This window comes from Hyperolius riggenbachi, chromosome 5 (assembly GCF_040937935.1).
Source record: "Hyperolius riggenbachi isolate aHypRig1 chromosome 5, aHypRig1.pri, whole genome shotgun sequence".
Lineage (NCBI taxonomy): Eukaryota > Metazoa > Chordata > Amphibia > Anura > Hyperoliidae > Hyperolius > Hyperolius riggenbachi.
The window spans coordinates 204,577,947-204,594,621 of NC_090650.1; the positions used below are offsets into that span (position 1 = coordinate 204,577,947).

General features: G+C 40.6%; 1 protein-coding gene across 5 annotated transcripts in view; it reads left to right on the forward strand.

Moving 5' to 3' along the window:
- The window catches only part of TRIO (trio Rho guanine nucleotide exchange factor), a 322,942-nt gene that overhangs the window by 272,705 nt on the left and 33,562 nt on the right, over positions 1 to 16,675 (forward strand). For all 5 annotated transcript variants that reach the window (XM_068236600.1, XM_068236602.1, XM_068236601.1 and 2 more), the window contains exons 39-43: positions 3 to 69; positions 4,965 to 5,068; positions 9,356 to 9,425; positions 10,497 to 10,586; positions 13,204 to 13,296. In XM_068236600.1, coding sequence (XP_068092701.1) covers positions 3 to 69; positions 4,965 to 5,068; positions 9,356 to 9,425; positions 10,497 to 10,586; positions 13,204 to 13,296 — 424 coding nt within the window. The remainder of the gene's footprint in view (positions 1 to 2; positions 70 to 4,964; positions 5,069 to 9,355; positions 9,426 to 10,496; positions 10,587 to 13,203; positions 13,297 to 16,675) is intronic.

The window sequence follows — 16,675 nt, forward strand, 5'->3', positions numbered from 1 at the left end:
AGTTATGTGTTACAGGAACTATTTGAGACAGAACGGGAATATGTGCGGGACATGAGCTACGTGGTTGAGGTAATTCAGGATAAGAAAAATATGCTTCTCTCATCTTCACAAAGACATCATGTAAATTGATGATTGCTTATTTTCTGAGGACAGAATGCATGTCATATATATTAGGATGACATACCTGATATACTATATAATATAAAGATGTTTTTGAGCAAATTAATGTTTGTTAAATAATAATGATAGGTTGTAGAATAGTATTGAGTGGATTATTAATTACATCTGAATCAGTTTACAGTGCTTCTAGACCAGTGTTGGGCAAAAATGTTGCCTCGCGGACGCAACAGGTTCAATAGTATAGATTGCCAATGGGCCTCCAACCCCGCCTACCCACCACTGTACTGGAAGCCAAATGTGCTACTAACCTTAGTTTGTTCCTCAATTCAGGTAGTCAATGAGTCGTCTCCTCTCCCCCCCCCCCCCTTCCCCGTAAAGGTAGCCAGGTGTGCCCCCAGTATTAGGGTTGACTCTCCCCCAATATAGGTAGCCAGGTGCCCCCTCCCTAGATTAGTTAGCGAGGTGTGAACCTAGTATTAGGCAGCCCCTCCTCAGTTTAGGTAGCTGGGTGTGACCTAAGTATTAAAGGACACCCGAGGGGAAAATAAACTAAATAAATAAACAATTGTATCTATCCTCCTTCTCCTAAAAATTACTTTTTACGATATTCCACAGTTTTATTTTATTTAAATCTACTTTTTACATTTTTACAGTTTTATTGTTTTTGCTCATTGACACATTCATTGAAGTATGCCAGAGCTAAATTCTATGAACTATTGACCATTTTTTACTCTTTCCTGCTCTCAGAAGTAGCTTTTCTGCTAGGAAAAATTTCTTATCAGTGATGGTTACACTGAAGTTTGACTCAGTCCTAACTCAGACAGGAACTGCCACTTACATACCTGATGTTTAACTCTTTCAGGTAGAGAAAGAGAAAAGGAACACAGTCTAGTTATTTGTGTGCTTGGCACTGTACATACATGTCTATCTTATCATGTCACATCTCACCTCGGGTAAGCAGCCTCCCTTCCCAGCTTAAGTAGCCAGGTGCCCCAGTATTAGGCAGCCTCCATTCCAGTATAGGTAGTTGATGTGCCTCTTCCTCCATCTCTATGCAGAATTGCTAGCAAAGCATACGTGAGGTTTCTCACCTGCTCTCGGCTTCCACAGCCGATCTCTGTAAACGCATTTTCTCTATGGCCACAGCATGTCGCTCTTTCTTTGACTCGCTGGCACGTACTGGCAGGTCGTCACATGAGGCTGCTATAGTCATGGTGATGAGAAGCTGGGCACATTTCTGTAGGGAAATTGATGCTAAACGCTGGGAGTGGGTTAATAACGTCATTTAGGCTTCGCTCACAACTCTGCTGAGGGATGGAGGCAAGCTGTATCCTGCCCTGCATCGCGGGCCAGAAGGGGAACTTCAGCCTAAACAAACATACTGTCATCAAGTTACATTAGTTATGTTAATTAGAATAGATAGGTAATATAATCTCTTACCCACCCTGTTTTAAAAGAACAGGCAAATGTTTGTGATTCATGGGGGCTGCCATATTTGTCATGGGGGCAGCCATCTTTTTGGTTGAAAGGAGGTGACAGGGAGCAGGAGACACAGTTCCAACTGTCCTGTGTTCTGATTACCCCTCCCAGCTGCACACGCTAGGCTTCAAATGTCAAATTCAAAATGTAAAAAAAAAAAAAATTGCACCAAAACAGCAGAACGAGAACAGCAGCATCAGAAATCCCATCATGCTTTGCACAGCATCAGGAGAAAAAAGCCCGGGCAGTTTTCTTCTGTGCCGCTAAAAATGAGGCTTGTATAAGAGAAACAAAGTTCTGATGCTGTGCAACTGTTAAAGAAACACCAAGCCTTTTCAGTGCTGCTGAGTCGATTTTTAGTCCAGAGGTTCACTTTAAGAAATGTAACATAGGCTACACAGGAAGCTTGCTTTACTCTCATGGCTCGTCTATTATTATAGTTAGAAATGGTGATACAGATGTTAAACAAATGCTCAGCCTGCCTAGACAGTACAGAGCAATCAGAACTTTGCACTGGATCACTATCTGTGGATAATCAGAACAGCTGATTACAGTCCAGATTACAGCCCATTGATAATGTATAGCAGCTTTTACAGGTGAAATTTGAATTGGAATATTTTGCAAAAGTCCATTTTTTTTTAACTAATTCAACTTTGTTTGTGAAACTAATATATGAAATAGGAACCCTTTGCAGGGGTTTTGGATTAATTAGCTGATTAAATTCTGACACTGTGAGCGTAGAATATTGAACATTTTGGCAATATTGTAATGATATATTGATTTTGGAGTGTTCAGAAGCTGTAAGCCATAATCATCAAAATTATAACAAATAAAGGCTTGAAATATCTCGCTTTGCATTTAATTGGTCTGTTTCATATATTAATTTCACCTTTTAAGTTGAAGTACTGAAATAAATGGACTTTTGCTCGATATTCTAATTTTTCGCATATATTATATATATGGGGTGGGCCATTTATATGGATACACCTTAATAAAATGGGATTGGTTGGTGATATTAACTTCCTGTTTGTGGCACATTAGTATATGTTAGAGGGAAAACTTTTTAAGATGGGTGGTGAACATGGCGGCCATTTTGAATCCAACTTTTCTTTTTTTCAATAGGAAGCGGGTCATGTGACACATCAAACTTATTGGGAATTTCGCAAGAAAAACAACGGTGTGCTTGGTTTTAACGTAAACAATGGTGTGCTTGGTTTTAAGTAACTTTATTATTTCATGAGTTATTTACAAGTTTTTGACCACTTATAAAATGTGTTAAATTCAATATGCTGCCCATTGTGTTGGATTGTCAATGCAACCCTCTTCTCCCACTCTTCACACACTGATAGCAACACCGCAGGAGAAATGCTAGCACAGGCTTTCAGTATCCATAGTTTCAAGGGCTGAACATCTCGTATCTTCACAGACTAGACAATTGCCTTCAGACGACCCCAAAGATAAGTCTAAGCGGGTCAGATCATGAGACCTTGGGGGCCATTCAACTGGCCCACGACGACCAATCCACTTTCCAGGAAACTATTCATCTAGGAATGCTTACTCATAATGTGGTGGTGCACCATCTTGCTGGAAAAACTCAGGGAAGGTGCCAGCTTCAGTGCATAAATAGGGAAACGCATAATCATGTAGCAATTTCGCATATCCAGTGGCCTTGAGGTTTCCATTGATGAAGAATGGCACCACTACCTTTGTACCTCATATACCACACCATTGTTTTTTTAATAGGAAGCGGGTACAAGATGAAAAGACCCTGAAACTACAGATACTGGAAGCCTGTGCTAACATTTCTCCTGCGGTGTTGCTATCAGTGTGTGAAGAGTAGGAGAAGAGGGTTGCATGGACAATCCAACACAATGGGCAACACATTGAACAAATGGTCAGAAACTTGTAAATTACTCATGAAAGAATAACGTTATGTTAAAACCAAGCACACCATTGTTTTTCTTGTGAAATTCCCAATAAGTTTGATGTGTCACACGACCCTCTTCCTATTGAAAAAACAAAAGTTGGATTCAAAATGGCCGACTTCAAAATGGCCACCATATACACTACCCATCTTGAAAATTTCCCCCCCTCACATTAACTTCCGGTTTGTGGCACATTAGTATACCACCAACCATTCCCATTTTATTAAAGAGAATCTGTATTGTTAAAATCGCACAAAAGTAAACAAACCAGTGCGTTAGGGGACATCTCCTATTACCCTCTGTCACAATTTCGCCGCTCCTCGCCACATTAAAAGTGGTTAAAAACAGGTTTAAAAAGTTTGTTTATAAACAAAATGGCCACCAAAACAGGAAGTAGGTTGATGTACAGTATGTCTTCACATAGAAAATACATCCATACACAAGCAGGCTGTATACAGCCCTTCTTTTGAATCTCAAGAGATCATTTGTGTGTTTCTTTCTCCCTGCAGTTCTCATGCACTGAAGTTTCAGGCTGCTTGTTTCTTCCTGCAAACAGCTTTGCCCTTGTCTGTAATTCCTCAGTATGTGAAAGCCCAGCCAGCTCAGAGGAAGATTTATCCAGCTTGTAAAAGATAATAGAGCAGAGAGAAGCTGCACTAATCTAAAAAAAAACACACAGCAGTGTGCAGAGAGGGGCCTGGAGGGGGGAGATGCATCACAGAACCACAACACTGAAGAACTTGGCTGCCTTCCAGACACAGGCTGACAAGTCTGACAAGAGAGAGATAAGTTGATTTATTACAGAGATGGTGATAGTAGAACGTGCTGCAGTAAGCCAGAGCACATTAGAATAGCTTTTGGAACTTGTAGGATGATAAAAAACAGGATGCAATTTTTGTTACGGAGTCTCTTTAAGGTGTATCCATATAAATGGCCCACCCTGTATATTCTTATATATGGTATGTGTGTATACTGTGTGTGTATATATATATAATATTTATTTATTTATTTTTTTTAAAACCATACCAGTTACCCTGGGTCCTGCTGATCTGTGTAGGACAGCCTGGCAATTTTCATTGTTAAAAAGAAAATAAATATGGCAGCTCCCATATCCCTTTCAGTTAAAGTGCCTTTTGAGTAGATAATGACTACTGAATTCTGGACACCAAAGCACCAAAGTTGGCTCTGGATCCATATTGGTTCACACTTATTGGGAAAGCCTGCAAAAGGGAATGTTTCCTATGATTTTAGGGAATCTGGAAACTACTTTCACTTTAAAGTAGACTTTGCGTCAAAAGCCACTTTGTCAAATAAATGGCCTTCGGTTTCTTAGAATTTTTTACCCAACACTGTAAAAGCCTACTGAAGTATCTTTTTGCTCTATTACTAGCAGGTAGAATAGACAATATGTGATTATTTTTTTTTTTTTTTTATTGTCAGGGGTACATGGCCATTATGAAAGAAGATGGAGTTCCTGATGACATGAAAGGAAAGGATAAAATTGTTTTTGGAAATATTCATCAAATTTACGACTGGCACAGAGAGTATGTATTGCTATTTAATTATTTTTATATTTCATAGTTAAATGTACACAACACTGTCTTACTAAAATTCACTGAATTGTCATCACATATGTGGTGACAGAAAGTTAGGATGCCTGTGTTTTGGAGATCTCCAGAGTCCACGTACATTGCCTATTATCTTTGATTAAGGGCCTATTTCCACTGGATGCCACATCAGTTTCCGATTTGGCCTCTGCACCGGTGCTGCTGTGAAGATGCAGCCCAAATTACGGCTATAGGGATTTGGGTGCGTGCTGCAAGAAACTGCAGCATGCCGTCCAGAATCGCACCGCAAAATGATTTGGGCAGCAACCCATTGCAGGATTAGGCAGCATTACCTCACCTGACTTTCCTGCTTGGAAATGCTGCAGATTCGAGCTGCATTCGGCCCCTGTTGAAACAGGCCCTTAACATAAAGATTTTCAACCTTTTGAGTTTACAAAATAATCTTGCTGCAATGTTTTTAGAAACTTATATTTAGTTTTACTTTGTTCCATTGTGGATGTTTTCCAAATGAAACATTTTGCAGTTTTTAATGAAGTTTGTTTTTTCTTCCATTACTGTTAAAGAGAATCAACTATAACATTGTATCAACTTTGTATCAAGAGCTGTGCCATCACCTGAAAGAGGTTCAGGTAGAGGCAATTTCAGGGACAGAAGTCAACTTTGAGGATAATTTAGAAGGCTAGTCAGCCTACTTTAAAGCTGGCTGAATTAGGATTGTATGAAGGATGATAGAAAATTGTAGGATAACCCTACTTTGGACTGCTGCAATTTTTTGTCCCAATTACAATTCAGCAGTGTACATACACTAGCTTTTTGTCAGAGAAAGTTCTGTAACTTGAAGTGTCCGTAAACATCTGTGGTCTCCAGTCAGCCAAGTGTGGTCCTACTCGTCCCACTGCTGTTGAAGTGCCCACTGCAAATTGCGGAAGAGCATTCTCTGCTCACCTTTCCCTCTTCACGGAACATTATGGGCTGCTTGGCAGAGAGGCCAGCAGCTCATCTATACACTGGGGGCAGACTTCCAAACATGACATCATTTTACATATTTTATTTGCTAGGGATATTTACTTAAATTGTAGTTTTAATGTTTTTGGTATAGTGGATTTTACACCAATGTCCATTAGTATAAACATCTTGAAGAAAAAAGCCCCAACAAAAGCAGAATTATTTAGCTGAGAAAGAAATGAACTAAGTATTCTTTGCTTTATTATATCACCTAGTGCTTTGCTGCAGATACCCAATGTAGGCCTGCGCGAACTACTTTTCCCAGTTGGACATGATGGACATTTCCCATCCTTAATCCTAATGGTAGTTTCATTTACCAGTTGTAAAGAGAGAGCGACATGGGAGATTGCAGATGCAGCATGCATCCCAGAAGCCCCGCTGACGTACACTTCTTCTTAATACCCCACAATTTGAACTTTAAAGAGACACTGTAACATCAAAAACATCCCCTGGGGGGGTACTCACCTCGGGTGGGGGAAGCCTCGGGATCCTAATGAGGCTTCCCACGCCGTCCTCTGTCCCACGGGGGGTCTCGCTTCAGCCCTCCGAACAGCCGGCGACAAACCCGACTGTCAATTCAATATTTACCTTTGCTGGCTCCAGCGGGGGCGCTGTGGCTGCTTTCTGCTCCGAAGTAGACGGAAATACCCGATCTCATCCGGGTCCGCTCTACTGCGCAGGCGCCGGAGACTTGCGCCTGCGCAGTAGAGCAGACCCGACAGCGATCGGGTATTTCCGCCTACTTCGGAGCCGACAGCCGTCAGAGCGCCTGCGCAGGAGCCGGGAAGGTAAATATTAACGTCACTGCTGTACGGAGGGCTGCAGCGAGACCCCTGAGGGACGGAGGACGGCGTGGGAAGCCTCATTAGGATCCTGAGGCTTCCCCCACCCGCGGTGAGTACCCCCCAGGGGACGTTTTGACGCTTCAGATTCTCTTTAAAGGGAACCTTAACTGAGAGGGATATGGATGTTTCCTTTTAGACAGCAGTCCTGCTGATCTCTTTGGCTGCAGTAGTGGCTGCATAACGCACCTGAAACAAGCATGCAGCTAATCCAGTCTGGCTGCAGTCAGAGCACCTGATCTGCATGCTTGTTGAGGGGCTGTGGCTAAAAGTAATAGAGACACAGGATCAGCAGTAGAGTCAGGCAACTGGTATTATTTTAAAAGGAAAAATCCATATCCTTCTCAGTTTAGGTTACCTTTAAGCCCCATTGCTTGTGGTGGCCTTTATGTCAGACTCTATTTTCCTGATGCATTGAGAATTTCTCGTAGATGGAAATCAACCTCAGTGGACCTATATTCTGTGTACCATGTATTATGTTTTTTAATGTCTAAAGATTGCCATCTCCTCCTCATTTGGCTCTGACTCTTAGGCTGGTTTCACAGTGGGACGTTAAAGTCTCACGTTACAGCAGCCAGTAACGCAGCCTAACTCACAGCACTGTAAAATCAATGTGCTTGTTCACAGTGCACACGTTGCGTTACATTGTAACGCAACACGTTTAAACAAAGTGCTGCATGCTGTACGTTATACTGGGCTAAGCCATGTTAGACTGTTTGCACATGCTCAGTAATGCTGGAGGAGGAGGTCTCCCCTCCTCAGCGGCCAGCCACATGGCTAATTAATATTCACTGCACTGTGGAGACTCGTGGTGGAACTGTAGTGTTGTCCGGATCATGAAAGAATCGTTCATTTGATCCAAATCTTTTTTGTGAGTCGATTTTATCAGGCTCATCACAATGCAAGATTCGGTTAACCGTGGATGTCTGTCTGGAAGAAACAGGAACATACAGAATGTACAGTGCAGGGAAAGTCCTGTCCTGCTAGTCATTTCACCCAGTCTGCTTCCCTAGTAAATGATTCAAATGATTCGGTTCAAAGATCCGGATCTTTTCAATGATCCGATTCACATGATCCGAATCCTTAAAAAGATCTGGACTTCCTATCACTAATCTTTGAGAGCTGCATAACGCGGCTCAATCTGATGTCCAACTTCAACACCACCATGCGTTGCGTTAGGGGCACGTTATGCAACCTTAACGTCCCCTAAAACGCAACGTCTTGGTGGGAAAGTAGCCTTAGTGATCACTTGTATTTCTGAATGCCAGATGTCCATAGCTTCACATGATCATGATATAAAATCCAGTCATTTGATGGAACAATGAAAACAGTCATAGAAACAAGCACAAAATCTTTCTTCAGTGAAAGAGAATGATCTTGTTAATTTGTTTTCTCCTGAAAAATAAAAAATAAAATAAATTCAGAAAAGTTGGAAATTGATTGTTTATTGGGAAAAAAAGTGTTTTGTGTTTGTGGGCATGCATACGTACAATAAATTAATCACAATTAAAATTTTGATTATTCTAATTAAAGCATTGGTTTTATTATATTCAGGATGACCGTGACCAGAACTAAATGTTAAATCTAGGTGTTCTGCAGAACTTGTTTACGAATGGCTAAAGTGGGCCTACAGTGCCTTGGGCAAAATTGAAAGTCACACTTGTTAAAAAGAGCCTGCTAAAAGTCAACTAACTGTCCATAAAATAGCCTGTGATTAGACTTGCAAACAAAAATAATCTCTTTTTTATGTATTTTTTTTATAATTGCTCAAGCATGTTAGTTTAAATTCTAGGTCTTGGGACAGTCTTCTATCTTATGATATACCCCATTGATTTGTCTACGCTTCCTGTATTTGTATGGCTGGCATACATACTAACTATTGTATCTCCAACCCGGAAGCAAAACTTGAAACTTCTACATAGTGTTCCCTGGTTATGCAAGGTCTACGGGAAGTTTTGTTTTTTAATATTAATAATACATCCTATTTCTTACAAAAAGAGTACTGTTAGTGTAAAATTTGACATCGAAACAATCTTTAAATGTAAACTTGAAATATGCCTTGAAGTTCATTTTCAGAGTTTGTATCTGAGACTGTTAACACTACACTGATCATTTTCCAAACAATTCTTCAAACTGAAGTCTGCTGACCTGTATTATTCTCTGGGATAAAGGGGGTTTGTTCCTAAGTACTTAAAATGCATGCAGTGTTTAACTGGTCCAGGTTTCATGGATCACTTCTGATATCTCCACTGGAAATGATTTTAATTGGATATATACCTGAGTAAGTCAGGACCTCTGCCTACTTGTTATAATTGTCCTTTAAATCTAATATATATTTATTGTAATACTGGTAATGGTATTTGTCTTTCAACCTTATTTCCTAATACAAATGTTAATACCTACTCTTTGTTTATAGGTTTTTTATGGGAGAATTAGAAAAATGTTTACAAGATCCAGATAGGCTGCCATCTTTATTTGTGAAGCAGGTAAGATTATTAAATCAGTTAATAACTTTTTAATATTGCAGTTTGGTAAATTGAAAATAGATGTCCTCAGCCATTGGACCTGGATTGTTTTACTATAGTAAATATTTATTAGTTATAACACTATGCACAGTTGCATGCTTTGGCAAAAAAAAAAAAAGTACATCTGATGTGAGAGGGATAAGAAGGCTGACATATTTTTTTCCTTTTAAACAATGTACCTGTCTGGCTATCCTGCTCATCCTCTGCCTCTAATACTGTAAGCCACAGACTCTGAACAAGCGCGCAGGTGCGCTGACCCAAGTCTGACCTGATTAGCTGCATACTTGTTTCTGTTTTTGCATGTGTGATTCAGACATTACTCCAGTCAAATAGGTCAGGAGAACTGCCAGGCAACTGGTATGGTTTAACCACTTCATGCCATGTGCGGAAGTGTTGAAATGCGCATGCAGGCTTGGGACTCTTTACTGAACAGTGCAGTGTTTTTCACACAACTGACACAACATTGTCAGTTTTAAAAGTAAACAGGCTTGATAATTACCTAAGTAGAGGGAAGGCTCTGGAAAGTATAGAGCCTTCCCGTTCCTCCTTTCTGCACGTCATTGCAGCACCGTCCCCCGTTTGTAGCTATTCGACCTGCTCGGCTCAATAGCCGTTTGGAACTCCTCGCCCAACCTATGTATTTTGTCCTGCTTCTAATGTATTGTACTGTGTAAAAGGCCTGGAACCCACAAGCAGCGCTTTTCCAAGTGTTTGTGATTTTAAAAGTTCTTGCTAATGTAATGCTATGAGTGTTATCCCACTTGAAAGATGGGATTTAAAAAAACAAAACAATAACATTACATTAGTAAGAGCTGTACAAACAACAAGCACGCTGAAAAACACTGCTAGTGGGCCCCAGTGCTAATATTTATTGCTGTGCGACTTATGAAATGTGATTAACCCTAGAGTTTACTAAGCTAGTCTTTTTTATGTCTATTTATTATAATCTCATGTCAGCACTGGGCTGCATTAATTTTAGGTGTTCTCTTAAATTGTTAAATAATGACTTCTATTTGTTTGTTTTATTTACAGGAAAGGAGGCTGCATATGTACATTGTTTACTGCCAAAATAAACCAAAGTCTGAGCATATTGTTTCAGAATACATTGATACTTATTTTCAGGTAAGCAACATTGCATGTGCTATCATGAACCAAACTAATAATAATAATAATTGTTTATGCGTTATAACAACCGTATTTGCCACCGTATAAAACACACTGAGTCTTCTCATATAGCGAATGCAGGGAATCCTCGACTTACAAATGCTATACCTGCCCCCCCCCCCCCCAATGTGTCTCCGCTTCAGCTCCCACCACTACCCATGTGTCTCCTCCCCCTCACATCATCACCTCCGCTCCCCTCCACACTTCTCCTCGCTTCAACACCAGAAGCTAACACTAGGGGAGCACTGCAGGAGAAGAGAGTTCTGCGATCACCGAGGGTGCCATAGATTAGGTGAGTCACACTCCCAACACTGTTAATTATACACAGGGGAGCAAGTGACACAGGGAGTAAGCGGGAGCCGCTGGGGACGGAAGGGGTCACACTGGGGATAGAAGGCAACACAAGAGGACACAACAATTGGGAGGAAATATCTAGAAGACGCTCCTGGAATATGGACCCACCAGTTTTGGTATATATTTTTTTTCCCCCGCTCAGCGGATCGTTCAGAAAAAGCCTTATCAGTCTGCCGACAGACTGTACACACGCACTACTGTCGGCAGAACGCCCGCCCAGTGGGAGGGTCTGACGGACCCGTTGTTCATTACAGTAGTGCATGTGTACGCACCTTTAAAGTACACCTGAAGTGAGAGGGCTGTGGAGGCTTCTGTATTTACATAACTAATAAACCCCTTGTGTCATCTATAATGCCTTAAGATTTGTGGACACCTGTAATGGCTGCCACCCATAGCTATTGGATGTGATCATTAGAGCTTGGGGGCACAATGCTGTATTGGTGCATTGCTACGATGTTGCCTAGTACTGCGTCTGTACAACACTGGAGTCCCCAAACTGTGTGCTCTATCGATCGCATGCGCTCGCTACATTCGCACAGGCTGGCGATAATGGCACACTACATTCCCAGTTGTCCTGAAAAAACAATATTTGTATCACTTTGATGTCATGAGTAATAAAATGTTATTGCTGTATCAATAGTGACGCAGCCGAAACTACAAAATTGTCAGGAATTTCAAAGGGAAAAACCCAGGAATGCAATGTGGTTAAGCACTTACCAAAATGAAAAGCACATAAATATGAGCTGCTTGTACCATATGTTGTAATCAGGGCTGTGAAGTCGGTCCAAAAATTCACCGACTCCGACTCCTCAGTTTAGGATTCCACCGACTCCGACTCAGACTCCTCGACTCCGACTCCTCTTATTTGCATATTACAATTTTGTTGATTAAAAGTATGTAACGTGAAATTCGTCTCTTAACTGCCAACGCTTAGGAATTTTACAAGACAACTGAAGTGAGAAGGATATGTAGACTACTGTATTTATTCCCTTTAGACTAAAACTAGTCCTTGGTAAGAGTACTTGTAAAAGGTACAAACCGGAACAAAGAACATCTATCAGGCCCTAGGCAAAGTAAGTGTGGGAACATGTAAGAATGATGTGCAGGTACTCTGCAGGGGAATAAGGAGATTGTAAACAGACAACACCTCTGTGTTCAATGAGCACAGCATTCTCAGTGGATTCCCTGCAGCTCTGTGGGGAGTGCATATGTAGAGTATAGTACTACTGTGTAACAAAGTAAACCTGAGACTGATGAAATTAAAGTTTTATACATACCTGGGGCTTCCTCCAGCCGCCTTCAGGATAATCCATCCCTCGTTGTCCTCCTCCACCACCTGGATCTTCTGCTATGGGTCCAGGCACTTGAGCCAGTCGGGCGTAGTGCGCATGCACGCACTTCACCGCCAGGAGCATACTACACCTGTGCAGCACTATTGCGCAGGTGCAGAATGTTCCTGGCTGTGGGAGCGGCATGTGGCCGGACAGCGCTGACTGGCTGAATTACCAGGACTCATAGCAGAAGATCCGGGTGGTGGAGGACAGCGAGGGACTGATTAGCCTGAAGGGGGCTGGAGGAAGCCCCAGGTATGTATAATACTTTACTTTTCATCCGTCTCAGGTACCCTTTAATTTGCAGTCACTAAACCAAATTTTAACAACATATCAAATTATTTGATTTCATCAGCAAAGGGAGTGCATACATTTGCATAAATCAGCATAAATGCAGAATTATTTCCATCTCATTGACTATCTCTATTAGTGACACAGCTACACATCAGGCTTTATTCTTACAGCATAGATGTTATTTAGTATATATAAGAGATTCCTGTGTACACATCATATATACAGTCACAATCAGATATGTATACAGTATCTGACCTTAAAAATACGGGGACTGCTTTATTGAAGGAGCACAAGTTACTAATTTTGATTGGTTTATTTCATTTTTGTGGACTAAGCACAGCTATTACTGTATATATATTGTATATATACATTATTTTTAATGATTATTATCTGAGAAATAGAACATTTTATCATATTTTCTATTTTAATTACAGTTACAAATTCATTAGGAGTCAGAGTCGGTGCATTTTTTCCCGACTCCGACTCCACAGCCCTGGTTGTAATATTCTTCATAAGTGTTGGCTTAAAAAAAAATTAATGTACACATTTTCTAATGCATGCATATATTTTTTTTTCTATTCAAAAAAACATTTTAGGACTTGAAACAGCGCCTGGGCCATCGTCATCAACTTACAGATCTACTAAATAAACCAATACACAGGATTATGAAATACCAGCAAATTTTAAAGGTAGGTGCTTTGCAAAGTTACACAGAGCACAGCTCAGTCTTACTTTGAAAATGCAATTCAGATAAAGTTTAACTTAAAGATACAGGGCTTGATTCACAAAAGAGTGCTAACTGATAGTACGTCCGTTTTCGCGTCTTCGTGCAATCGCAAATTTTCGCGCAAACGATATCGGTTTCGCACGGACATGTTATCGTTACGTATGAAAATTTGCGCGAAAATGGACGTGCTATCAGTTAGCACTCTTTTGTGAATCAAGCCCACAGTGTCAACACCAGGATTACATGAACATGCTGCATTGTTCAAACATTATCAGAACCAAGTACACTCATCGAGAGCCGTATGATGTATCCTGCGGCACAGCTGCCCACGGATGGACTGGTGCATCTGGTGATATGGCTGCTCTGCATGGAGACAGAGCACACTGTGTGTGTGTGTGGGGGGGGGGGGGGAGTTTTGGGGGAGACCCTGGCTCACTTAAAATGTGCTTGTGTGAGGTTTGGGGGCCCAATGGAGTTCATCATGTTTTATATTGTAGCCTCTGTCCACTTCCCCAGACCCCCTACTCTTTAACGCCAAAAGTATCTGAAAACCACCACCGAGACAAACACTGCTGTGAAGACCACCCAAACACCCCTTCTTTACCTCATGCACCCAGTGCCCTGGTAATGGTTTACACTGGAAAATGTCACTTGGGCCAAGAAAGGTTGGGGACCCCTAATATAAAGTATGAGATGTTCATAATTAACCACTTCACCCCAAAGGCATTTTTACGGACAAGCAATTTTCACCTTTCAGTGCTCATAGCTTTCATTTGCCAATAGCTTAATCACTATTTGAGGGTTTACTAAGAGATACTATACATGACTTCATAGTAGAAAATAATCTTATTTCTCAGCATCAACATGGGTTTACTAAAGACAGGTCCTGTTTGACTAACATGCTCAGCTTTTATGAGGTAGTAAATGCTAATATGGATATTGGGAATGCTGTAGATGTGATATACTTGGACTTTGCAAAGGCCTTCGACACTGTTCCCCACAGAAGTCTGGTGCAAAAGTTGATGATGCAAGGACTGGGGAAGAGTCTGTGTGCATGGATAGGGAACTGGCTAATGGATAGAAACAAAGAGTTGTGGTCAATGGATCGTACTCAAAATGGGAGACTGTTAGCAGTGGGGTCCCACAGAGGTCTGTACTGGGTCCAGTGCTGTTCAATTTATTTATTAATGACCTAGTAGATGCAGTAGTGAGCAATGTTGCTATTTTTGCAGATGATACAAAATTGTGCAGAATCATCAACTCTCAGGAAGATAGTGTCATATTGCAACAGGATTTGGATAGGATGGCTATATGGGCACATACATGGCAGATGAAATTCAATGTTGACAAATGGAAAGTCATGCATTTTGGTCGTACCAATGGTCTAGCACCATACAAAATAAATGGGATACAGTTGGGGACATCAAACTTGGAGAAGGACTTAGGAGTACTCATCGACAACAAGTTAAATAATCGTACTCAATGCCAAGCCGCTGCAGCTAAAGCTAACAAAATTTTGGGATGCATTAAAAGGGAAATAAAAACTCGAGATGCTAGCATAATATTGCCCCTGTTTAACTCTCTAGTAAGGCCACATCTGGAATATGGAATTCAGTTCTGGGCACCACATTACAAAAAAGATATTGCAGTTTTAGAGCAGGTACAGAGACGAGCAACAAAATTGATACGTGGGATGGAAGGTCTCACTTACCAAGAAAGGTTAGATAAACTGGGTTTATTTAGTCTAGAGAAAAGACGCCTTAGAGGAGATCTAATTAACATGTATAAATACATCAGAGGGCAATATAATAGCTTGGCGGATGAGCTTTTTGTCCCTAGGCCTTCTCAAAGGACTAGAGGACATGATCTGCGCATGGAGGAAAAACGTTTTAGCCATTTATTTTTTATTTATGGCAAACTCTATACCTGCATTTAAAGCGGGCTTAGATGCTTTCCTTGCATTGAAAGACATCCATGGCTACAATTACTAGGTTATGCCTAATGATGTTGATCCAGGGATTTTATCTGATTGCCATCTGGAGCCGGGAAGGAATTTTTCCCTTTTGGGGCTAATTGTACCATGCCCTGTGGGGATTTTTTCGCCTTCCTCTGGATCAACAGGGATATGTGAGGGAGCAGGCTGGAGTTGTACTTTGTACTGGTTGAACTCGATGGACGTATGTCTTTTTTCAACCAAAATAACTATGTAACTATTAATCACAATGAAATGATCTATATCTTGTTTTTTTCACCACCAATTCGGCTTTTTGGGGTTGATATTTTTTTTCAGTAACTACTTTATTTTCTTTGCATTTTAAAGGGAAAAACAAGGAAAAAATGAAAAAATACACTATTTCTCCAATTTCATCCCCTATAGTTTTAATATAAACACTGCTACTGTGCATAAAACCCACACATTTTATCTGCCTATTTATCACAAGATTTTAATTATGTCCGTAGTACAAAGTATGGTGACAATATTGTATTTGGAACTAAAGGTGTATTTTTTCTTTGGTGTTTTTTTTTTTTTTTACTATTATCACGCGCACAGGAATGCACGTGCGGGGGTGTGCACGCGCACAGCAGCAGCAGCACTGTCTGACTTTATAAAAACGTCCTGGAGCCATGAAAGCGGAATGAAACCCAACATTTCTACTTTGTTCTAATAGATTATTTTCAGCATATTATATACAACCAGCATTTTTGTTTTTGTTTTTACTAGAACTGCATTCAAAAGGTTAACACAGGCTTTAGAAGCTTCCCTGCCAGCAGAGCTGGCCACTTTCGAACTTTACATAATGTTATCTTGTGTTTAATTGTATCAATTGAGAAATGTATACAAAGCCTTCTCTCACACTGCTGGGACTTTGTTCAGGGGACCCCTGAACAAAGTCAGACAAGCATAAATGTTTTCTGATGCTTTCTGATTAAGTTAGAGGATGAATAAAGCAGTTATAGATAAAATGCAAAGTCAGCTCTCAGAGTAAAATAAATGTACTTTAGAAACGTATCATTTCTAAATGAATAATACTTGTGCACAAAAGCAAATATGCTAACCGTATGGCGTATAAAAAGTAGGAAAACATGTTTTTGTTGACTATTATGTCAGGGTTTTATACCGCTTTAAGAGGCTCTAGCAGGACGTTTTTATAAGTCAGCTTGTCATTAATTGGATAAAGTGCAGCGAAGAAGGATCACACTGGCAACTGCCCAATTAGATTGTGTATTATGTCCCAGTATTACACTGCTTTCAAATGCAATGTGAGGATTTACTCTCACTCAGCCAAAAGCCGTGTAACATACTCTGGTGTTGGTCAATATGCTCACAGTCAGACAGTGAC